Source organism: Dipodomys merriami, unplaced genomic scaffold (genome assembly GCF_024711535.1).
Source record: "Dipodomys merriami isolate MVZ:Mamm:240054 unplaced genomic scaffold, mDipMer1.0.p SCAF_19, whole genome shotgun sequence".
In the NCBI taxonomy this organism is placed as follows: Eukaryota; Metazoa; Chordata; class Mammalia; order Rodentia; family Heteromyidae; genus Dipodomys; species Dipodomys merriami.
This window is the reverse complement of record NW_027203270.1, coordinates 29,781,257-29,803,617: the sequence shown is the minus strand read 5'-3', so window position 1 is coordinate 29,803,617 and position 22,361 is coordinate 29,781,257. Positions and strand designations below refer to the sequence as shown.

The 22,361-nt window shown below is 49.6% G+C and overlaps 3 protein-coding genes across 6 annotated transcripts; 2 read left to right on the top strand and 1 right to left on the bottom strand.

Moving 5' to 3' along the window:
- The first annotated feature begins 313 nt into the window (after positions 1 to 313).
- On the top strand, positions 314 to 4,657 carry Scrn2 (secernin 2). Of its 3 annotated transcripts, none has more exons than XM_070028219.1 (8): positions 314 to 398; positions 744 to 917; positions 1,445 to 1,626; positions 2,341 to 2,540; positions 2,947 to 3,159; positions 3,270 to 3,435; positions 3,575 to 3,755; positions 3,981 to 4,657. In XM_070028219.1, the coding sequence occupies exons 1-8, from the start codon at positions 330 to 332 to the stop codon at positions 4,137 to 4,139; spliced, it is 1,344 nt and encodes a 447-aa protein (XP_069884320.1). In that variant the 5' UTR covers positions 314 to 329; the 3' UTR covers positions 4,140 to 4,657. The 3 variants fall into 3 exon arrangements, with proteins under 3 accessions (XP_069884320.1, XP_069884319.1, XP_069884321.1); XM_070028218.1 differs by having other exon boundaries at positions 2,944 to 3,159; XM_070028220.1 differs by lacking the exon at positions 314 to 398 and adding an exon at positions 517 to 646 and having other exon boundaries at positions 2,944 to 3,159.
- A 1,420-nt stretch (positions 4,658 to 6,077) lies between these two features.
- On the bottom strand, positions 6,078 to 11,919 carry Lrrc46 (leucine rich repeat containing 46). Its single transcript, XM_070028215.1, has 9 exons — positions 11,753 to 11,919; positions 11,559 to 11,652; positions 11,353 to 11,458; positions 9,826 to 9,934; positions 7,793 to 7,839; positions 7,425 to 7,534; positions 7,194 to 7,263; positions 6,793 to 6,938; positions 6,078 to 6,555 (listed from the first exon to the last, which is right to left on the bottom strand). The coding sequence occupies exons 2-9, from the start codon at positions 11,566 to 11,568 to the stop codon at positions 6,200 to 6,202; spliced, it is 954 nt and encodes a 317-aa protein (XP_069884316.1). The 5' UTR covers positions 11,569 to 11,652; positions 11,753 to 11,919; the 3' UTR covers positions 6,078 to 6,199.
- Positions 11,920 to 11,972: 53 nt separating this feature from the next.
- On the top strand, positions 11,973 to 20,632 carry Mrpl10 (mitochondrial ribosomal protein L10). Of its 2 annotated transcripts, XM_070028216.1 has the most exons (5): positions 11,976 to 12,042; positions 15,220 to 15,389; positions 17,780 to 17,944; positions 18,132 to 18,276; positions 20,333 to 20,632. In XM_070028216.1, exons 1-5 carry the CDS (start codon positions 11,991 to 11,993, stop codon positions 20,584 to 20,586), a joined length of 786 nt encoding a protein of 261 aa, XP_069884317.1. In that variant the 5' UTR covers positions 11,976 to 11,990; the 3' UTR covers positions 20,587 to 20,632. The 2 variants fall into 2 exon arrangements, with proteins under 2 accessions (XP_069884318.1, XP_069884317.1); XM_070028217.1 differs by lacking the exon at positions 15,220 to 15,389 and having other exon boundaries at positions 11,973 to 12,042.
- Positions 20,633 to 22,361: the final 1,729 nt, after the last annotated feature.

Genomic DNA, 22,361 nt, shown 5'->3' with positions numbered 1-22,361 from the left:
TCATCTCCAGCTACCACAGCTGTCACCGCCATTTTACCAATCTTCCCTTCTACCCAGACTTTTTTTCCACTCCCAGCTCCAGCTCCCTACAGTAACCCCATCCTATGAACTTGTGGATTCATTCCTTTTTTCAGCCTGAAAAAGGAGGCTCCCAAATTACACTCGGATAAGGGAAGCCAGGCAGGATTTGCAAGTCCCGCCCGCTCCAAGAAATAGTGCTAGAGCGCACCCTGATGGAGACTGGCGTAACTACAGGTGTTCTGTGCCGGCCCCGCCCCCGGGGCCAAAGGCCTTCCACGCAGGTCACCTGGGAGCCTCCGTCCAATGGGATGGACCTGACTCGAAGCGCAGGAGGTGGTGTTCGCGACCGAGCTGAGGGTCTTGGAGGCAGACAGAGGGTGAGAGGCGTACAATATCGGGGACTGCCGGAGTAGACGGAAGAGGGGCGGCTCTGTGAGCATGCGCAGGAGCGTGCGCGTCTTGGGGAGGCGCGGGAGACCTGAGACTGGACACTTAGTGTCCCGAGGGTCCGGGACTCCCCATGGCGCCGGGACCTTGAGAGGTGGCAGGGCCCTCGCCGTGTGCTGACTTGCAGGCTGTGCACGGTTTGGAGTATCCCGTGCACCGAGTGTGCATGCGATGCGTGGTGTGTAAGCGCCCACGGCACACGTGTTGAGGGAGGGAGCGCCCTAGGCCCGAGCCCAGGCACGCGAGGGGCACAGATCATCCCCATCTCTCCGCAGATGGCCGCGTCGAGCCCCGATGCCCCTTGCTCCTGTGACTGCTTTGTGTCCGTGCCCCCGGCCTCAGCCATCCCAGCTGTGATATTTGCAAAGAACTCGGATCGACCTAGGGCCGAGGTGCAGGAAGTGGTGTTTGTACCAGCAGGTACCCACGCCCCTGGGAGCCGCCTCCAGGTGGGTTAGGACGTGCAGGATGCTGGAAGTTGTGGGCAATCTGGGCATTTTTCATCTTCCTCTGAGCTCCAGGGCTGGGAGGCTGCCACATGTAGTGGGAAGAATATGAGTTTCAAATCTACCAGCGTGCACCAAGAGTTTAACATGTAGCTCCGGTGGACACAAGTTTTCTCATCTGTAAAATGGGAATAAGAGCTGGGCCCTGGTGGCTCACACCTGTAATCCTACCTACTCAGAAGGCTGAGATCTGAGGATCCTGGTTCAAAGCCAGCCCAGGCAAGAAAGCCCATGAGACTCTTACCTCTAATTAACCACCAGTAAACCAGAAGTGGCGCTGTGGCTCAAAGTAGTAGAGCGCTAGTCTTGAGCAGAAGAGCTGAGGGACAGCACCCAGGCCCAGAGTTCAAACCCCACGACTGACTTAAAAAACAAAAAACAAAAAACTGTAAGGTGATTGGCAAATTACCAGCACAGTGTGGGGACTGCCCTTTATGAGTAGCTGTTTTTCTTCTCCCCTCTACCTGCAGTGCACCTACATTGAGGTGGAACAGGTATGCAAGACTTACGCCATGATTCTCAGCCGACCTTCTTGGTTGTGGGGGGCTGAGATGGGTGCAAATGAGCATGGTGTCTGCATTGGCAATGAAGCCGTATGGACCAAGGAGCCTGTAGCAGAGGGGGAGGCCCTGCTGGGCATGGACCTACTCAGGTTTGGACCTGCTGTCTTGATCTCCTGCATCCTCCCCTCCCCCATCGGGGTCCATAGGGCCTTCTTGCTGTTGATATTGCCCTTCTGATCTCTCCAGAGAGGCTGCCCTGCTTCTCCTCTCTCCTGGCCCCACCTCAAATGTGTGTGTATGTGTGCGTGCATGTTGCCAATACTAGGGTTAGAACTCCGAGCCTTATGCTCTTTTTTTTTTTTTTTTGGCTAAAGGCTGGTGCTCTACCATTTGAATCACATTCCTACTTCCAGTTTTTTGTGGCTTTTTGGTGTTAAAAGTCTCAGTATTTTACTGCTTAGGCAGGCTTTGAACCATGATCCTCAGAGCTCAGCCTCTTGAGTAGCTAGGATGACAGATGTGGGCCGCTAGAACACCCAGCTCCATCTCAAGTGTATGTATGGTAGGAATACTGGCCCAGTGGTGGTAGCTGTTTCCATTCTCTCCTTCCCCACTGGTTGTGGCTTTGTTTTGTATTGAAATGTTATACAGAGGCCTGGTTTATAAAACTGATAAGGTCCAAGAACACCTCTGGGAGGCTGTGTTTCAGGCTCCCCCCCTCCCTCCCCAGACCCTCAGGGCACAGCTTGAAAGTCAATGCCCATTACTCTGTTTAATGCAATGAGTGCCAGAGGATTTGCTGAGTGACTTGGACTTATCATCACACTTCTCTGGGTTTCTTCTGGCCTCTCACTTCTTATCAGGTTGGCTTTAGAACGAAGCAGCTCTGCCCAGGAGGCCGTGCATGTGATTTCATGCTTGCTGGAGCGCCATGGACAGGGAGGCAGCTGCCGGGAAGACCCTGAGCCATTCTGCTACCACAATACCTTCCTGCTGGCTGACCGGAAGGAGGCATGGGTGATGGAGACAGCTGGGAGACTATGGGCTGCTCAGAGGATCCAGGGTGAGGGGCCCAGTCCTGGGCCTGCCTCCCAGAGGCAACCCCCCTTTTACCAGTCTTGGGAGGTAGGGGGGGCAAATGGGGTAGAGAGGGTCTCATCTAGGTGCTATGTCTTGGGGACACAAGATATGATGCCATTTGGGAACGCTCCGCCTTGACCTGATTAAGTCTTCTTGTGCTCTGGTCTGCCTACCTCTTGGTAGTCTCCCCTTACATGCAAGCAGGTTCCTCTTTGCTTTTCCATTCATCTCTGGGAATGTTTTGTCCATTTTCCCCACCATCACAAAGCCCCATGAGGGTTGGCTTTCTTATCGCTGTTGTTTTCTCAGTACCTGGCCCAGTGCCTGGCCCAGAATGGGTGCTCCCTCGTGCCATGAGTGACTTGGCTCTCCCATCTCATTCACAGCAGGGGCCCGAAACATTTCCAACCAGCTGAGCATTGGCACAGACATCTCAGCCGAACACCCAGAGCTTCGGAGTCATGCCCAGGCCCAGGGCTGGTGGGCTGGGCAGGGCACCTTTGACTTCACACAGGTCTTCTCCTTGACCCAGCAGCCTGTGCGCATGGAGGCTGCCAAGGCCCGCTTCCGGGCAGGACGTGAACTGTTACAACCAAGGCAAGGTCAGTGAGTGGTGTATGGGGGTTGGACCGGGACAGTCACAACCAAGCCCTAGGGTGGGAGACTTCCCATAGCTCCCCCTACCAAGGTCTCGCTTGCTCTTCTTTGACAGGGGCTATCACAGCAGAGGTGATGATGGACATTCTCAGGAACAAGGAGAGTGGTATCTGCATGGATTCTGGAGGCTTCCGCACCACAGCCAGCATGGTGTCCATTCTGCCCCAGGATCCCTCGCAGCCCTGTGTCCACTTCCTCACGGCCACACCAGACCCCTCCAGGTGAGGAGGATGAGGGAGGGGGGAACAGGAGAGTGTAAACCAGACAGGGCAGCCAGGTGTACTGCGCTTGCTAGCCAAGTGTTCTTGGTTCACCCTGACGGGGTGAGCTGCTTCAGTCCTTCCATCTCTGTTTCCTTAGGTCGGTGTTCAAGCCTTTCATTTTTGGGCTGGGGGCAGCTCAGGTCCCCCAGGTCCTGTCTCCCACTTTTGGAGATCAGGACCCTGTTCGGATCCTACCTCGATTCCAGACCCAGGTGGATCGCCGACACACACTCTACCGTGGACACCAGGCAGCTGTGGAGTTGATGGAGAGTGGGCAGGTAACTCCCAGGAAATAGCCTCGCTCAGGGTGATTCCCATCTCCATCTCTCAACGGGCACTCTAGAAACCCGAGAGGCCAGGCCTGGGAGTGGAGGAGACTGCAGAGCTGAGGAGAGGGGACCTCCATCCTATGGAGCTAGTGGGCCCAGGACAGTGTGGATGGGTGGTTATGGTTTTGTCCTGCATGCACCGAGCACGTGTTCCTGATCAGCCTTTCCTGGCAGGAGCGGGGACAGCAGCTCTGGCAGAAGCAGCGGGACCTGGAGCAGGAAGGCCTGGAAATTGCACGGGGACTGCTGACCAGCGAGCAGACCCCAGCACCCCAGCAGCTGGGCAGCCTCTTCCAGGCCTTTGTAGAGAGGGAGAGCCAGCTTTATGCATAACCACACAGGTCCTACTGGCCTGGGTGGGCACAGGACTGCTGGTACTAGCAGCCCTGGAGGAATCACAGCAATACCCTCAGCCATGTTCTAAGTGGGTGGTAAGGCCTTTGCTTTAATAAATGTGTTCTATTAACTTGTTCAGTGAACTGGATCCCAGGTCTAAGGTAGGGTAAGAGAACTGAGGATAAAGGGCAGCCCCAGACTGGCTTCGAGGCCTGTGGTACCAGGCAGAGAATTCTTCTTGTGGTACTAGGCATTGAACTCAGGTACATGGTGCTTGCTAGGCAAGCATTTGATGACTGGAGCCCTTGTGCATTTTCTTTCTTTTTTAGCTTTTATATCACTTTATTCTCAGGGCCAATCTGTATGAGTTAACAAACCCCACACTGCCAACTATGTGGGAATCATACCAAATTCTCATACTTAACAATGAACTCTGGGTTGCAAAAGAAGATTTACTGTTTGCATTTGTCTGTAAGGCTTTGTTACAAATTAAAGACACACAAGTGCTATCCCTTGTGCATTGTCTTTTGGTCTTTTTTTGTCAGTCATGGGGCTTGACCTCTGGGCTTGGGTGCTGTCCCTCAGCTCTTCAGTTCAAGGCTAGCCCTCTACCACTTGAGCTACAGCTGCACTTCTGATTTTCTGGCGGTTTATTGGAGATAAAAGTCTCATGGACTTTTCTGCCCTGGCTGGCTTTCAGCCCAGATTTCAGCCTCCTGAGAAGCTAGGATTACAGACATGAGCCACCGGCGCCCAGCTTGGATCCTTCTCTTTTTAAAGACAGTGTCTAGGGATGTAGTGCAGGCTGACCCTGAACTTATTTTGTGTGTGTTCTGGTACTGGGCCTTGAACTCAGGGCCTCACACTCTCATGTGGCTTTTTCACTCAAGGCTAGCACTCTACCACTCAAGCCATACCTCCACTTCTGTATTTGTCATGGTTAACTGGAGGTAAGTGTCTCATGTACTTTTCTGCCTGCACTGATTTCAAATCTTTTTTTTTTGCTGGTCATGGGGCTTGAACTCTAGGCCTTAGCTTTTCCGCTCAAGGCTAGCACTCTACCACTTGAGCCATAGCACCACTTCTGGCTTTTTCTGCTTATGTAGTGCTGAGGAATCGAACCCAGGGCGTCATGCATGCGAGACAAGCACTCTACAACTGAGCCACCTTCCAGCCCAATTTCAAATCTTGATCCTCAAATCTCAGCCTCCTGAGTAGCTACAGGCATGAGCCACCAGCTTTTCTGGTTAGCCTCATAACTGTATGGTGGTGAAGGGGCTGGGAGCACAGGAAAGGCGTGTCACTAACTCTATGTAATATACACAAACACCAAAGATCATGTCTTGCCCGGGGGCTGACTACTGTGTGGGGACAATTAAGACTGCAGGTCCTTGGCTTGGACCTGGGAAGAACATTCTCCTTGGGTTGGCAGTGAAATGTGCCCCAGGGAAAAGAATCCTCTCTGCGGTGATGCCTGCTTCCTGCCCACTCAGGAGCCAGGAAGCCAACTAGGGAACTGGAGGAATGCCAGCCCTTTGAGTCATTCCTGAAAGATTGGGAGCTTGTTTAGAATCAAGCTTTTTAATCAAAGCTTTTTTTCTTATTTATTTTGGTCAGTTGTGGGGCTTAAACTCTGGGCCTGGGCGCTGTCCCTCAGCTCTTCAGCTCAAGGCGAGCGCTCTACCACTTGAGCCACAGTGCCACTATTTGTCTGGTGGTTAATTGGAGATAAGAGTCTCATGGGCTTTCCTACCTGGGCTGGCTTTGAACCACGATCCTCAGATCTCAGCCTTCTGAGTGGGATTACAGGAGCGAGCCACTGGTGCCTGGTTTAGAATCAGGCTTTTTATCAAAGCTTTTTTTTTTTTTTTCCTGTTTCCTGATGCCTGTATTACTATCCTTCCCCTGAAATGCACCCATGTAGCCAGAAAGGAATTACAAGCCTAGAGATCCTTTATTTGGGGAGGGGTCTGCACAAGAGGGGCTTCACTCCTGTGTGAGGGCGGGGGGAGAGGGAGAGGGAGGGAGAGAGAGGGAGAGAGAGTAGAGTTTGTGCTTCACTTGTTGGTTCTTTTGGTCACAGTTTTAGTTGTGCTGAGCGGCCCAACCTGAGAGGCCCCCAAGGCCCCCGTTTCTGCTTGGCTGGAGCTTTTCTGGCCCTTACGAAAGAGCCTGTATGGTTTCCTGGTGAGAGAGGAGGCTGAAGGTGAGGTGACAGCTTCTGGGAGGGGCTCCTTCCCCGGCTCTGTAGTGACAGAAGGGAGGCTGTCCCCTGTCATGGGCGCCCCAGGCAGCAGGGACAGGTCGGTGAGGGTAGGCTGGATTTCCATCCTCAGAATGTGTTCTGACAGGGCAGCCTTCTGTCTGCGCTCCTGGTTCTTGCTCATGTCCTTCTCCAGCTCTGTGAAGAAGCCTAGGAAAGGTGGGGTGGACCATGGAGCCCGGGGCTCAGCAAGAGGGCCGGCTCCCTCATCCTCCAACTGGGATGAGCCTCCTACATGCCCGAGATGTACCTGGTGGGTACTGTCCACCACTTCTGGCCCAGGTGCTGGCTGGGCTTAGGAATCTCTCCCCAGACATCCCTGCTATCTTAGCTTTCCCCCCAGGCCTGACCTTGGGGGCACTACAAGCCTTCGGACAACAGAGTCACCTCGCTCTGTACGGAATGGGCCACTCAGCTCAGGGAACTCGTCTTCATCGCTTGAGGCCTTATCCTCATCATCTGAGATCCAGCGCTCCAACACAGGCTGCTTGTCCAGGTCCAGGAGTAGAGGCAGAGCTTCTAGTACCATCTCCCTGCAGGACAGAAAGAAGAGAGCTACCCAGGAGGGGGCCTCCAGTGTGGAACCTGGGAGACACAACAACATGGGCCACAGCACCCACGCCCGGGCGTGCAGATCCCAGACTAGGGGATGGGCTTAGGGCTGGCCCTAGTGGGCTGTCAGGAATGGACTGTGGGGGTGTGGAGAAGGGGTCGTGGGCTGCCAGGTTTGCAAGCCGAGGGAGAGGTGTGGCCGGCAGGTGTATGTTCTACCTTCAGTCCCTCCTCACCTGTAACCCTCCTTTTCGGTGCACTGGTTTCCAGTCAGGTTGAAGATGAGAAGGCTCTGGGGGAGCTCATCTGCACAGCAGAGAGAAGTGAGGTTCTTAGACTAGCTCTCGGAAGTTTGTACGTGAGTCGGAGAGCAGGGTGGGGAGTGCAGGCATGGGGACGTGGAGGCAGGGGGCAGGGAGGCCGCCACACAGGTCATGGTCAGTGAGCTGGGGCCAGGGCGTTCTTACCCAGCTTCAGTGTTTCTATCAGGTTCTCAGAGAGGTCCAGAAACTGGAGATATGGGAGGTCAAGGAGGTTTTCCACTTGCCTGATTTGGTTGCCTGCCAGAGACAGGAAGCTATAGGGGGAGGAAACGAGACAGAGATACAAGTGAATCGTGGGATGGCTGGAGGAAGGGCGGGGATACAATGCAGGGTCCTGGGTCGCTGGCCTAGGCGGCTGGATGACTGTGAATACATGTTCTTTGGGGCAGGCTTGCTGGGTCCTTATGGGATAAGGGGCCAGGCTGGGGGAACTCTGAGCAGTTGTTAGAGATTGCCAGGTTTCCCACACCTACTCCTTACTTCTTCCCCACCCAAGCCTTGGCACCACATACCGCAAGGAGGGGATGCACGCCAGATTCTCAATGCGCTGGATCTTATTCTGCAGAAGGAAGCGAGGGGAGGAGACCAAGCTGAAGTCAGCTGGGTGAGAAGCCCTTTAAGGGGAAAACCTCCAGACCATGCCTACTTGTTTTGGTGATACTGGAGATTAAATTTAGGGCTCCATGGACTACCTCTTGAGACACACTAAAGTCTTTTTGCTCTTAGTTTTTCAGATAGTGTCTCATACATTGGCATGGGCTAGGCTCAGAGCACCATCCTGTTTCCCTACTAACTGGGCCTGCAGGTATGTGCTACCAGCATGTCCACCTTCACAGCTGGAGATGTCAAACATTGAGAATGATCACCCATTCCTGGTTGGAGTGGTCAGTGGCTAATGGTATAAATGAGGCCGGCTAAAATGGTGCGACCAAAGAGAGACCTGGGAATCAGGGAAGGAAACCAAAGGCTTATATGTTCTGAGGGAACAATGAATGTGTGTGTGTTTTATATACATATAATACTTTTTAGTAGTACTAGAGTTTTAACCCAGGGCTTTGTGATGCTAGGAGGCATTCTATGACTTGAGCCACTCTGCAGCCCCTTTTCACATTAGTTTTTTTTTTTGTTGCTGTTGTTGGTCATGGGGCTTGAACTCTGGGCCTGGGCACTGTCCCTGAGCTTTTCAGCTCAAGGCTAGTGCTCTACACTTTGAGCCAGCGCCACTTCGTTTCTGGTGGTTAACTGGAGATAAGAATCTCACAGACTTTCTTGCCTGGGCTGGCTTTGAACTTCCATCCTCAGATCTCAGTCTCCTGAGTAGCTAGGATTCCAGGTGTGAACCACCAGCACACTAGTTCTTTTCTTAATTTTCCTTCCTTCTTTCTTTCTTTTTCTTTTCTTTCTTTCCTTCCTTCCTTCCTTCTTTCCTTTCTTTCTTCCTTCTTTCCTTCCTTCTTCCTTTCTTCTCCTTCATTCCTTTCTTCCTTCTTTTCTCTCTTCCTTCTTTTTTTCTTTCATTTGTTCTCTCTCTTTCTCTTTTATTATTTTATTCTTTTTTTTTTTTTTTTGTCGGTTGTGGGGCTTGACCTCTGGGCCTGGGTGCTGTCCCTCAGCTCTTCAGCTCAAGGCGAGCGCTCTACCACTTGAGCTACAGCGCCACTTCCGGTTTTCTGGTGGTTTATTGGAGATAGGAGTCTCACGGTCTCTCCTGCCTGGGCTGGCTTTGAACCGCGATCCTCAGATCTCAGCCTCCTGAGTAGCTAGGATTACAGGCGTGAGCCACCAGCGCCCAGCTTCTCTTTTATTCTTGCCACTATGGTTCTGAGACTTGAACTGGAGCTTTGTGCTCTTATATGTGTTACTTATTTTCAAGATAGGGTCTCACATTATGTCCAGGCTGGTCTGGACTGTGATCCTCCTATTGGTGCTTTCTGGAATTGCTGGGATGACAGGCACATGCTACCATACCCAGCTATTGTAGCCTGGGATGATAGGTTTGTGCCACTGCACTCAGCCACAATGAACATATGTCAACTTAATATGTAAAGTTTCTGTGGGGGAAAGTTTAAGGGATCTGGGTATATTCAACCTGAAGATCATACAGCTACCACACCACATAGCCTTCAAGGATCTGAAAGGTGTAGAGGAATCATCTTCAAAACAGGAAATAGGCTTGAGCTGTGTAATTTGAAAGGCTTAGTGTCTGCCTAAAGAATAGTGACTCATCCTGGTACTGTGGTGCACACTTGTTTTCCCATCACTTCTCAGGTGAAGACAGGAGGATCTTGAATTGGAAGCCAACACGGGATATATAGTGAGATCCTGTCTGAAAAACAACAGTGACAGCAACACAACAAAGACAAGAATCCCTTTTGGAAGATCACTATTTCAATTCCGACTTACCCAATCATGTGGAACTAATTTAAAGGACATCCTACCCAAACACCATGAATTACACAAAATGACCCATTTGGCTACTTTCACATTAGACAGCCTCAATCAACAGGGAATGGGGGGAGAGGAAAAGCTGGGAACAAGACCTTACCTCTTGCAGATAGAGGCTGTGAATATTTTGGAGCCCCTCTAAGTTTTTGATGGTGGTAATCCCCTCCCGGTCCAAGCGGACAGTCTGCAGTTCAGCAAGGTTGTTAAATCTGGAGAAGAGTGGGCAGAGTGTGTAACAGAGCCCATTTTGGGGTCTCAGCAGAGAAGACTGGAGGGAGAGAGGAAGAGGAGGAAGCGGAAAAGTATTTTAAGGACAGATAGACGGTTGAATAGTCTTGATGATGACTTTTTTTTTTTTTTTTTTTGGTTGGTAGTGGGGCCTGAACTCTGGACCTGGGCGCTGTCCCTCAGCTCTTCAGCTCAAGGCTTGCACTCTACCACTTGAGCCACAGCACCACTTCCAGCTTTTTCTGCTTATATGGTGCTGAGGAATAGAACCCAGGGCCTCATGCTTACAAGGCAAGCACTCTACCACTGAGCCATCTTCCCAGCCCCATGACAGCTTGTTTTTTTCTTTTTGGGCTGACACTGGGGCCTGAACTCAGGGCTTACATTCTCACTTATCTTTTCCCACTCAAGGCTGGTTGTAGACAAGAATCTCACAGTTTTGTATGCTGGGTTCGGTTCAAAGAACCATGATCTTTAGATCTTTAGATCTCACCTCCTGAGTAGCTAGGATTACAAACTTGAGCCACATGTTGTGACGAGTTTAGCCCAGCTAGACTCTTCATTTCCAATAAGCCCAATAAGTCCAAATGGGGAGAACTTGTAAGAAATTGCACACTGGTTAGGGATGCCTGGAAATAAGGATGAAAAGATGGAGGCTACCTTCATAAGGCATTTAAATTTCATTCTGGAAGTAACAGAGAGGAGAATCAGGGAATGCCTGATCAGATTTGTTGTTTGTAGAACCATTTCAGCAACACTATAGGGAGACTAGAATGGAGACAGGGAGACAAGAGTTTGTTGGGCAGCGAAGTGGTAACAATTATCTAAGGCAGGTGAGTGAGGCTGGGAAAAAAGAGAATTTTCTTTTTAATTTAAGACAAGATCTTAGCCGGGAACGGGTGACTCAGGCCTATAATCCTAGCTACTCATGAGGCTGAGATCTGAGGATCACTGTTTAAAGCCAGTTGGGCAGGAAAGCCCATGAGACTCTTACTTCCAGTAAACCACTCAGAAACCAGGAAATGGCACTGCAGCTCAAGCACTAGAGCGCTAGCCTTGAGCTGAAGAGCCAAGGGACAGAGCCCAGACCCAGAGTTCGAGCCCCCCAACTGAATATATATATTCAGAGCCCAGGCTGGCCTCTATGCAACTCAGTCTGGCTTGGAATTCCTAATCCTACCTCAGCTTCCTGAGTCCTGGGAGTAAAGGCTTGTACCACTACATCCTGCTTAAAAAAGAGTGATCTTTGAGGAGGGAAAAGTCAATTGGACATTGCCAGTGATTGTAGTGTACAGTAATTAGCGAGACACACACGCACACAAATAAGCTGACAGATCAGGAGAGCGCAGAGAAATAGTCATGCGTGTGTTTCCAGCACCCTCGCGTCTCCAGCACTCACATCTTCTCGGACAGGTCCTCATCCTCAAGAAAGTTCATGTTCCGCTTGGTGATAAGGGCTTCGGTGATGCAGACACCCTCTTCCTCGGGACTGGGAGCCCGGTTAGCTGTGACATGGCGAGGCCGATTGTCACCCTCCTTCCTCCTTGGAGGCCTGCCATCGCCATTTGCCAACTGTTGAACCCACCAACCCTCCTCCCTACTCACCTCCAAGCATGATCTAAAGTAAACGGCGGCAAGCCTGAGGCGGGAGTCGGTAGGCCCCGCGGGATGGCGGAACCCAGGAGAGACAAGCCCAGACCTAGGAGACAAGGGAAAGGAGTTGATTCCGAACAACTAGTTTTCGAATGGGGTCGACGACAGAAGTGAGTCGAAGTAGAGAGGCTGTGCTAGTCGTTCACCGAGGTGTTGAAGGCTGGAGGGTTAAGCGACTCCTAGGGAGTCCCGCGTGGTTGCTAAGCGACCGGACGCCAGGTCGCCGGCCGGGGAGGGTGGAAAGGCAAGTTTTACTGGTCCTGCTCGGCGCATGCGTGTCACGGCCCCATCGTGAGATCCGCCTCCCGCGACAGGATGGCTGCTCCCACAATCCTTAGCGACTTCCGTCTCCTCTCGGCTTCCGTCGCCGTTCTTCCGGTAGCGATGGCTGCGGCCGTGGCTATGAAGCTGAGCGGGGAGCTCCTGCCCCTGGCGGGTAAGGGGCGGCCCGAGACCTGCTTGCACTTCTTCTCTCCCCTACTTCTCACCCCCTCCTGTAATCTCTGACCTCGGCTCCCGGGGATCCCTACCACTACCGAGACCATGCTCCATTCAGTATAGCCAGTAGGTGGCATGGTGCCCGACCTTAGTAGGCATGCAGTAGCTGTTGAACGAATGAATTTGAGCATTTACTATAGGCTAGGGATTCCGATGAATGGTTTATATGTGCCTCCTTATTTGTGTTTTCAAGAACACCGCGAGGAAGGCATTATCCCTGCCTCTTTACAGATAGGGAACTGGGTTTGGGATCAGTTCGGTAACTGGGCAAGGAAGGACGCAATTCCGCCTGATCCCATACCTGCTTGTAAAAGCTGGGTGGCCACCTCTTGCCCAGCAGTTCTCCAGGCACTCTGGTCATTAGAGCCTTGAGACTCTCCTGTCTTAGTCCTTGTTGCGAAGACGAACGGGGTCATTTTGTCCCAGTGTTTGAGCCTCTCCTTGCTTTCCTCAAGGATAATCTCAAGCATTGCCAGTCCACAAGAAAACAGTGTAGAGAGACTTGGTTGGGAGAGCTGTGAGGGTGGTGTAGCAAGTTTTTCAAGTCATAGGAGCAAACGTTTGCACGTGTAAGCTTTGTTGGAGTTGGAAGGAGCTTATTGAACAATGTTTTTGTACCCTCCTCCCCATGAGTTTCTGACTCCTCAGGTCTAGGACACGAGGCATGAGAATTTGTAATTTATTGATTGATTGATTTTGATGGTAACTATTGGAACCCAGGGCTTTTATGCTTGTTAGGCATCTAGTGCTGTTTTTGGCTTGTTTGTTGTTGCTTTTGAATTTTTTGTTAGTTTTGTTTTGGGCTGGTACAAAGCTCCAAGCAGTATAGCTCTCACTCAGCATTTTTGTTTTTGTTTATGTGATCCTGAGGTATCGAACCCAGGGCCTCATGCATGCTAGGCAAGCACTCTACCACTAAGCATTCCCAGCCCCCTCCTTTTCTAGCCTGGGACTGGCATCAATCTGCCATCCTTCAGAGCTCAGCTTCCCAAGTAGCTAAAATTACAGGCGTGAACAACAAGCATGGGGGAGAATTTGTATTTTTTACAGGTTTCCATATGATGCTGATATTGCTGGCTGGATTGGGGTGACTGTACTTCAGAACCACTGGCTTAAACCAGGGACCACTGTTTGTTTTTGTCTTTTGCTTTTTTTTTTTTCAGTGATAGGGATGTCCTCTAACACTAAGCAACATTCCCCCAGTTCATGGTCACTGTTATATAAATAAAGTTTCATTGAAACATAGTCTCATCTGCATATATATTGTCTGTGACTGCTTTTGGCAGAATTGAGCTCTCAAACTCAAAATATTTAGAATTCAATCATTTAAGAAAAGATTTGTAGGGGCTGGGAAGGTGGCTCAGTGGTAGAGCGCTTGCCTTGCATGCATGAGGCCCTGGGTTCAATTCCTCAGCACCACATAAGCAAAAAGAAAAAAACCGGAAGTGGCGTTGTGGCTCAAGTGGTAGAACACTAGTCTTGAGCTGAAGAGCTGAGGGACAGCGCCCAGGCCCAGAGTTCAGGCCCCACAACCGGACCCAAAATAAAAAAAGAAAGAAAGAAAAGATTTGTAGCAGGGCGCCAGTGGCTCACGCCTGTAATCCTAGCTACTCAGGGGGCTGAGATCTGAGGATTGCGGTTCAAAGCCAGCCTGGGCAGCAAAGTCCGTGAGACTCTTCAATAAACCACTAGAAAACCAGAAGTGGGGCTGTGGCTTAAGCAGTAGAGCGCTTGCCTTGAGCTGAAGAGTGCAAGGACAGCGCCCAAGCCCAGAGTTCAAAAAAAAAAGAAAAGAAAAGATTTGTGGCTGTGAATGTGGCTTACTGGTAGAGTGCTTTCTTAGCATGTGTGAGGTCCTAGGTTTTATTCTTCCGTACCATAAACAGAAAAAGCCAGAAGTAGCACTGGCTCAAGTGGTAGAGTGGTAGGCTTGAGCAAAAGAAGCTCAGGTACAGTGCCCCAGCCCTAAGTTCAAGCCCCAGGACTGACAACAGAAAAGAATAGATTTGTGAGAGGCACTAATGGCTGACGCTTGAGATGTAGAAGATTGTGTTTAGAAGGCAGCCTGGGTAAGAAAGTCCAATAATGTCTATTTCCAAATGACCGGCAAACAGCCAGACGAGATGTGGCAGAGCACCAGCTGAGCAAGCAGGAGGCCTTGAGTTCAAACCTCTGTACTAGCAAAAAAAAGAAAGAAAAAGGAAAGGTTTGCAGCCCACTCTCCCAGTTTGAATAATGAATTAAAAATCCTTTTTCCCCCAATACCAGGGCTGGAACACAAGACCTTTTACTTTTTCAGCTTTTTTGCTGGCAACTGGTGCTCTACCACTTGAGACACAGCCTGAAGCCCTTGTGCTCATTTTTTTTTTCCTTTTTAATCTCATCTCTGCACATTAAGAAATAAAAAAAGAACTAGAGAAATGGGAGCCTCTAGGAATCAAGCAACTGATCTAAGGTCATCCACTAGAATGAGAAGAAACAATTCAGGATTTCTGTCAGGCAATACTTTTAAAAATTTTTTTTATTTCTATTTATTTTTTATCTGCCGTGGGGCTTGAATGCAGGGCCTGGGCACTGTTCCTGTGCTCTTTTGCTTAAGGCTGGTGCTCTTCCATTTTGAGCCACAGTGCTACTTACAGTTTTCTGGTGGTTCTTTGGAGGTAAGATTCTCATGGAGCCGAGTGCCAGTGGCTCATGCCTGTCATCCTAGCTACTCAGGAGGCTGAGATCTGAGGATCATGGTTCAAAGCCAGCCAGGGCAGCAAAGTCCGTGAGACTCTTCTCCAATAAACAATCAGAAAACTGGAAGTGGCACTGTAGCTCAAGTGGTAGAGTGCTGGCCTTGAGCTGAATTGCTGAGGGACAGTGCCCAGGCCCAGAGTTCAAGCCCCATGACCAAAAAAACAAAAAAGTTTCATGGCCTTTCTTGCCCAGGCTGGCATTGAACCACAATCTTCAGATCTCAGCCTCCTGAGTAGCTAGGATTACAGGCTTGAGCCACTGACAGCCTGCTCTGTCAGGCAATTCTTTGTTCTATTTTTGACTATTGTCAGAGTATATTATCTAGGGTCTTCAAGAGGCTGCATCTCACTATGTGGCTTGTCTCCCCACCTAGGCCTGCTGCCCACCCTCCAGCCTGTGCGCTATGGCTCCAAGGCAGTAACCCGCCACTGGCGTGTCATGCACTTTCAGCGGCAGAAGCTGATGGCTGTGACTGAATATATTCCCCCCAAACTTGCCATCAACCCAAGATGCCTGCCACCTCCCCCCAGCCCTCCAAAGGAGGTAAGGAGACTGGATGCATATCACTTAGTGCTGGGATGGTAAAATAATCTCCGGTGCTGGTGGCTCACACCTGTAATCCTAGCTAGTTGGGAGGCTGAGATCTGAGGATCATAGTTCAAAGCCAGCCAGGGCAGCAAAGTCCGTGAGACTCTTCTCCAATAAACAATCAGAAAACCAGAAGTGGCACTGTAGCTTAAGTAGTAGAGTGCTTAGCTTGAGCTGAAGAGCTCAGGGACAATAGCCAGGCCCTGAGTTCAAGCCCCACAACCAACCAACCAGCATAAATAAATAAATAATCTTTTGCTGGGTGTGATGGTACATGCCTGTAATCCCAGTGTTCAGGGGCTGAGGCCAGATAACACCAGTTTTTGTTTTGTTTTTTGTTTGTTTGTTTGTTTTTGGATCCGGGTAGTGGGGCCTCAACTCTGGGCCTGGGTGCTGTCCCTGAGCTCTTCAGCTCAAGGCTAGCACTCTACTACTTGAGCCACAGCATCACTTCCGGCTTTTTTTTTTCTGTTTATGTGGTGCTGAGGAATCGAACCCAGGGCCTCGTGCATGCAAGGCAAGCGCTCGACCCCTGAGCACCTTCCCAGCCCGATAACACCAGTTTTGAAGCCAATCTATTGTTATACAGCAAGTTTGAGGCCAGCCTGAAATATAGTGAGACCCTATCTCATACATAAAACCAAATAAAAGACACACACACACAAAAGATTTTTTTCTTCCAGTGAAGTAGGACTTCAAGCCATAGTAACTTTATTTATTTATTGTCTGTGATGGGTCTTGAACTCAGGGCTTGGGCTCTGTCCCTGAGCTCTTTTCCTCAAGTCTAGTACTCTAGGACTTTGAGGCACAGTTCCACTTGGGGATTTTGTGTGGGTAATGGAAGATAGGAGTTTCTGTTTATGGGGTACTGAGGAATCGAACCCAGGGTTTCATGCATGCTAGGCAAGTACCCTACCACTAAGCCATATTCCTAGTCCCCCCTGAGTTCTTATTTACTCAAGGCACTTTGAACCACAGCGCCACTCCCCGTTTCCTGGTGATTGGAGATAAGAGTCTCAAGAATTTTCCTGCCCAGGCTGGCTTTGAACCTCGATCAGACCTCAGTCTCTCTCTCTCTTTTTTTTTTTTTTGGTCAGTCATGGGGCCTGAACTCTGGGCCTGGGCACTGTCCCTCAGCTCTTCAGCTCAAGGCTAGCACTCTACCACTTTGAGCCACAGCGCCACTTCCAGTTTTTCTGCTTATATGGTGCTGAGGAATCGAACCCAGGACCTCATGCATACAAGGCAAGCAGTCTACCGCTGAGCCACCTTCCCAGTCCAGATATCGGCCTCTTGAGTAACTAGGATTGCAGGCCTGAGCACCAGTGCCTGGCCAATGATTCACTTGTAAGTCCAAACTTCTAAAAGTTATCTTGTATTTTCCTTCCTTCCTTCCTTCCTTTCTGTTTTTGTGCTAAAGAGAGCTGAAACCCAGGTTCTCATATACACTAAGCACTCACCATGAACTACACCTTAGCTCTTTCTTTTATTTATTTAGTTAAAATTTAATTTTTTTATGGCTGGGAAGGTGACTCAGTGGTAGAGCAATTGCCTTGCATGCCTGAGGCCCTGGGTTCAATTCCTCAGCACCACATAAGCAGAAAAAAAAAAAAACAGCTGGAAATGGCACTGTGGCTCAAGTGGTAGAGTGCTAGCCTTGAGCTGAAGAGCTGAAGGACCGCGCCCAGGCCCAAAGTTGAGGCCCCATGACTGGACCCAAAAAAAAAAAATTTTTTTTTTAAATTTTTTTGCTGATCCTTGAGCTTGAACTCAGGGCCCGAGTACTGTCCCTGAATTCTTTGTGTTCAAGGCTAGTGTTTACCATTTGAGGCACAGCATCCCACTTCTGGCTTTTTCTGAATAGTTTATTAGAGATAAGAATCTCACGGGGTTGGCTTTGAACCATGATCCCCCCATCTCACCATCCTAATTACAGCCTCCTAGGGTTACAGGTATGAGCCACCAGTGTCTGGCCCTATCTTGTATTTATAACTGGAAAAATAATTCAATGTGAGAACAGCACCAGATGGGTAATTGAAATAATTCCACAATATCACCCTCAAACAGTATTGACCAGTGCAGCTGGGTGACCTGTTTGGGGAGAAGCAAGAATTCCCAGGTTTGAAAACGCTGCTGTGAATATTGCCACTTGCTAATGAAAGTGGAAAGGTTACAGTGGGCATTGTGGGAGTTATAACAAGTCCCTGAGTCTGGGGGCCCACAGCCTTATTTGCTCTCCAACGTTTCAAATATGGGCATCACAGAGAGTCCTAACACTTCAAGAAGTGAGCAATGCCAAGAGAAAAAACAGCAGACACCCCTTCACCATTCATTTCTGCCTTCAGGAGACAGGCCTCATTCGCCTCCTTCGTAAGGAGATAGCAGCAGTTTTCCGAGACAATCGAATGATTGCGGTGTGCCAGAATGTAGCTATGAGTGCAGAGGACAAGATTCTCATTCGTCACCAGCTGCGAAAACATAACATCTTGATGAAGATCTTCCCCAATCAGGTAGGGGTAGGGCCTGTCTGCCCCCAGGCCCTCCAGACATGCTCTGTTCTGCTCCCTGGGAGGGGTATTTCCCACCCTCTCACCTGATGCCTAGAGGACCCCTTGGTTTGCACCCTCAGCCTGTGAACAAGGTGAGTGGTTCTTCTTCCACCTGTCCCCCATCAGAAATTCTTTTTTGCCACCCCAGGTTATGAAGCCTTTTCTGGAGGGTTCTAAGTACCAAAACCTGCTGCCCCTTTTTGTGGGTCATAATATGCTGCTGGTCAGTCAGGAGCCCAAGGTCAAGGAGATGGTGCGGATCTTAAAAACTGTGCCTTTCCTGCCATTGCTAGGTGAGTAAGCAGCACTGTGGTCGGCAGGGCTGTTACGGAGTGTGCAGTGAGTACAGAGCCTGGAGAAGGGCCTCCTCTCATGCTGGGCTGACTCTGTATCTGTTTTGTCTCCCTGCTTCTGGTCATTTCTGGAGACAGGAAGACGGAGCAGGAGCTTTGGGGTAGGGGAGGGGAAATTTAGAACTCTGGAATCTTATCACCAGAGAGTTTTCGGTGCTGAAACTCCACAGATGAAGGTATTTAAACCAAGTATCCAAATAAAAGGTGCTTAGGGACAATGCCTAGTATTCTTAGACATTGGTGATGATAAAACTGTCAGGTAAGTGCTGCCCATGTCCCCAGGACATCCAGATTTCATAGAAATCTGTGTTTATACTTTCCTCCCACATACTTCATTCTCCCTTTTCTAATTTTTCTATTGTAAAATACATATGATGTAAACTTTACCATCAGAACTTTTTTTGTTGTTGTTTTTGTCGGTCGTGGGTCTTGAACTCTGTGCCTGAGTGCTGTCCCTCAGCTCTTCAGCTCAAGGCTAGCACTCTACCACTTGAGCCACAGCATCACTTCTGGTTTTTTTGAGTTGTTTATTGGAGGTAAGAGTTTCAAGGTCTTTCCTGCCTGGGCTGGCTTTGAACCATGATCCTCAGATCTCAGCCTCTTGAGTAGCTAGGATTACAGGCGTGAGCCCCCAGTGCCCGGCCATCAAAACCATTTTTTTTATTTTTTATTTTTTATTTTTATTTTTTGCCAGTCATGGGGCCTGAACTCTGGGCCTGGGCGCTGTCCCTCAGCTCTTCAGCTCAAGGCTAGCGCTCTACCACTGGAGCCACAGCACCACTTCCGGCTTTTTCTGTTTATGTGGTGCTGAGGAATAGAACCCAGGGCCTCATGCTTGCAAGGCATGCACTCTACCGCTGAGCTACCTTCCCAGCCCCGCAAAACCATTTTTAACTCTGTGTATATGCATGCACATGCATGTGCGTGTGTGTTGCAGGCACTCCTCCTTAGCTCTTTTGTTCAAGGGTACCATTCTACCATTTAAGCCACAGCTCCACTGCTTGCTTTTTGGTGGTTAATTGGAAATAAGAGTCCCATAGACTTTTTTGCCTGGGCTGGATTCAGACCTCCAATCTTGGATCTTAGTCTCCTGAGTAGCTAGGATTACAGGGATGAGCCACCTGTGCCTGGCCACTTTTCACTCTTGAGTGGTATTAGATACATTTGTAATCCTGAACCATGATCACCTCCTTTCATCTATATAACTCAGTCTTGTAAAACTGAAATTTTATAAATTAAACAGTAACTCTGTTTCTTCCTACTCCGTGATCCTTTTTTTTTGTCAGTTGTGGAGCTTGAACTCTGAGCCTGGGCACTGTCTCTCAGCTTTCCAGCTCAAGGCAAGCACTCTACCACTTGAGCCACAGCACCACTTCCTGTTTTCAGGTGGTTTATGAGAGAGAAGAATCTCACAGACTTTCCTGCCTAGGCTGGCTTTGAACCATGATCCTCAGATCTCAACCTCTTGAGTAGCTAGGATTACAGTAGTGAGCCACCGCACCTGGCCTGTGATCCTATCTTTAAGAAAATTTAGGAATTTCTGGCCTGGGAAGGTGGCTTAGTGGTAGAGTGCTTGCCTTGCATGCATGAGGCCCTTGAGTTTGATTCCTCAGCACCACATAAGCAGAAAAAGCCGGGAGTGGGCACTGTGGCTCAAGTGGTAGAGCACTAGCCTTGAACTGAAGAGCTGGGGGACTGCACCCAGGCCCAGGCCCAGGCCCAGGCCCCACAACCGACAAAAAAAAAAAAAAGAAAAGAAAATTTCGGAATTTCTGACTTTAGAGGACGTGGGACCAGAGTTATGTAAATTTTCAAATTAGGAGAGAGGATTCTATCCATCTCTAACAGTGGCAGTGGATGGGCATAAATGGAACCCTGATTCTGGGACAGGCTAGGAGGGGAGAAGGACAATAGAGTATGGATTCCTAAGAGTGAGACTTTGTTTCCAAGGGAGAAAGGCATTTGTAGTGTCCCAGCTGACCCTGTGTTTTTCCAGGTGGCTGCATTGATGACACCATCCTCAGCAGGCAAGGCTTCATCAACTACTCCAAGCTGCCCAGCCTACCCCTGCTGCAGGGCGAACTGGTAGGAGGGCTTACCCTTCTTGTAGCCCAGACCCATTCCCTGCTTCAGCACCAGCCTGTGCAGCTGACTGCCCTGATGGATCAGTACATCAGACAACAACAAGAAGATCCTGTCACACCAGCCAATGGGAAGCCAGATCCTCCTGATCCTGCTCCGGACTCCTAGCTGGCCCATTTTACCTAGCCTTGCACATAAATACACTCTGCCCTTATTGGTTGTGCTATCCTCCATTGGAGATGTGGAAGCATTTGGGGTGGGAAAGTGGCATGCATGACTTGGATTCCACTCATGATCACCTCCTCAGATACAGGACCACTTGGAGATGCAGAGGAATTCTCTTTCAAAATAGAGGCATCCCTGAGCTTTATTTTCTTAGCCTGGGACCTGAAAGGGGAAGTTTCCCAGGCATCTTGCCCTGACCCTCTTGTCCCCCTGTGTTTCCCAACCTACCCCACAACCTCAACAATGGATGAGCTGGTAATTGGGCTAACAATGACTCATTAACAGCCTTCATTGTGCTGTGTCTCATGCTAAACGATGTTTCTTTATCTGCATGGTGTAGCAGAGACATTCAGTGCCCTGTGAAAGATCATTGACAGAATGGGGACTTGAAGCAGACACTGCTTTGAAGCCCTGACCATCCACACTAGAGCTGCCTCATTAGATTATCCAGACATGGGTCCCTGATAGATTCCACTTTTGGGGTATGCTGTGTTGCACAGCTTTGTGACAAATTGAAATGCATTTTGTTTCTGTCATCTCTCACTCTTCCTACTTCCTATAAATCCTCTTCCCTTCTATCAGTCACACAAATGGCATCTCTTACCTGCTTGTTCCTTTGTTGTTGTTAGTTGGAGCTTAAACTCAAGGTCTGGGCCTTGTCCCTGAGCTTTATAAAGACTAATTCTCTACCACTTTGAACATAGCACCACTTTCAGTTTTCTGATGGTTAATTGGAGATAAGAGTCTCATGGAGCCGGGCGCCGGTGGCTCACACCTGTAATCCTAGCTACTCAGTAGGCTGAGATCTGAGGATCTCAGTTCAAAGCCAGCTCGGACAGGAAAGACCGTGAGACTCTTATCTCCAATAAACCACTAGAAAACCGGAAGTGGCGCTGTGGCTCAAGCTGTAGAGCACTCGCCTTGAGCTGAAGAGCTGAGAGTTAGCGCCCAAGCCCAGAGTTTAAGCCCCACGACTGACAAAAAAAAAAGACTCTCATGGACTTTCCTGCCTGGGCTGGCATTGAAACATGATCCTCAGATCTCAGCCTCCCAGTAGCTTGGATTACAGACGTGAGCCACCCAGTTCATGCTCATCCTTTTGTTGTCTGCTGTCACGTGTGCCCAGTAGCTAATACGTCTCATGTGGGTCTGCACAGAAGGACTAGGGGAGCTAGGAGTCTTTGTAATGGGGGGCTTTGGTATCCACCAGAGTAGGAGGCCTCCCCCCAAGCTTTTCTTTTATTCAATTTTTAAAAATTGAGGCTGCAGTTTAGCTCATTGGCAAAGCATCTCCCTAGCATGTGTAACATCCTGGTTTGGATCCCCAGTACCAAAAAATAAAAGACAAAAAAATACGATTAAAAAAAAATTGTTATTGTAAAGGTGTACAGAGGGGCTGGGAAGGTGGCTCAGTGGTAGAGCGCTTGCCTTGCAACGCATGAGGCCCTGGGTTCGATTCCTCAACACCACATAAGCAAAAAAAAAAAAAAGCCAGAAGTGGCGCTGTGGCTCAAGTGGTAGAGCACTAGCCTTGGGCTGAAGAGCTGAGGGACAGCGCCCAGGCCCAGAGTTCAGGCCCCACAACCGGACCCAAAAAAAAAAAAAGAAAAAAAAATGTAAAGGTGTACAGAGGAGTTACAGTTACATAAGTCAGGTAAAGAATACATTTCTTAGCCAGGTGCTGGTGGCTCACACCTGTAATCCTAGCTACTCAAGAG

What these genes read in the sequence shown, in the direction of transcription:
- Scrn2 (XM_070028218.1), top strand. Translation starts at nt 330, where the DNA reads ATGGACCTGACTCGAAGCGCAGGAGGTGGTGTTCGCGACCGAGCTGAG. An exon ending in GGCTGCTCAGAGGATCCAGG is followed by an intron (nt 2,541 to 2,943) that starts GTGAGGGGCCCA and finishes TCTCATTCACAG; the next exon opens with CAGGGGCCCGAAACATTTCC. An exon ending in ACTGTTACAACCAAGGCAAG is followed by an intron (nt 3,160 to 3,269) that starts GTCAGTGAGTGG and finishes CTTCTTTGACAG; the next exon opens with GGGCTATCACAGCAGAGGTG.
- Lrrc46 (XM_070028215.1), bottom strand. An exon ending in GAGGACCTGTCCGAGAAGAT is followed by an intron (nt 9,935 to 11,352) that starts GTGAGTGCTGGA and finishes ACTCTTCTCCAG; the next exon opens with ATTTAACAACCTTGCTGAAC. An exon ending in GCGTGCATCCCCTCCTTGCG is followed by an intron (nt 7,535 to 7,792) that starts GTATGTGGTGCC and finishes CTCCCCCTATAG; the next exon opens with CTTCCTGTCTCTGGCAGGCA.
- Mrpl10 (XM_070028216.1), top strand. Translation starts at nt 11,991, where the DNA reads ATGGCTGCGGCCGTGGCTATGAAGCTGAGCGGGGAGCTCCTGCCCCTG. An exon ending in CCCCCAGCCCTCCAAAGGAG is followed by an intron (nt 15,390 to 17,779) that starts GTAAGGAGACTG and finishes TTCTGCCTTCAG; the next exon opens with GAGACAGGCCTCATTCGCCT. An exon ending in TGAAGATCTTCCCCAATCAG is followed by an intron (nt 17,945 to 18,131) that starts GTAGGGGTAGGG and finishes TTGCCACCCCAG; the next exon opens with GTTATGAAGCCTTTTCTGGA.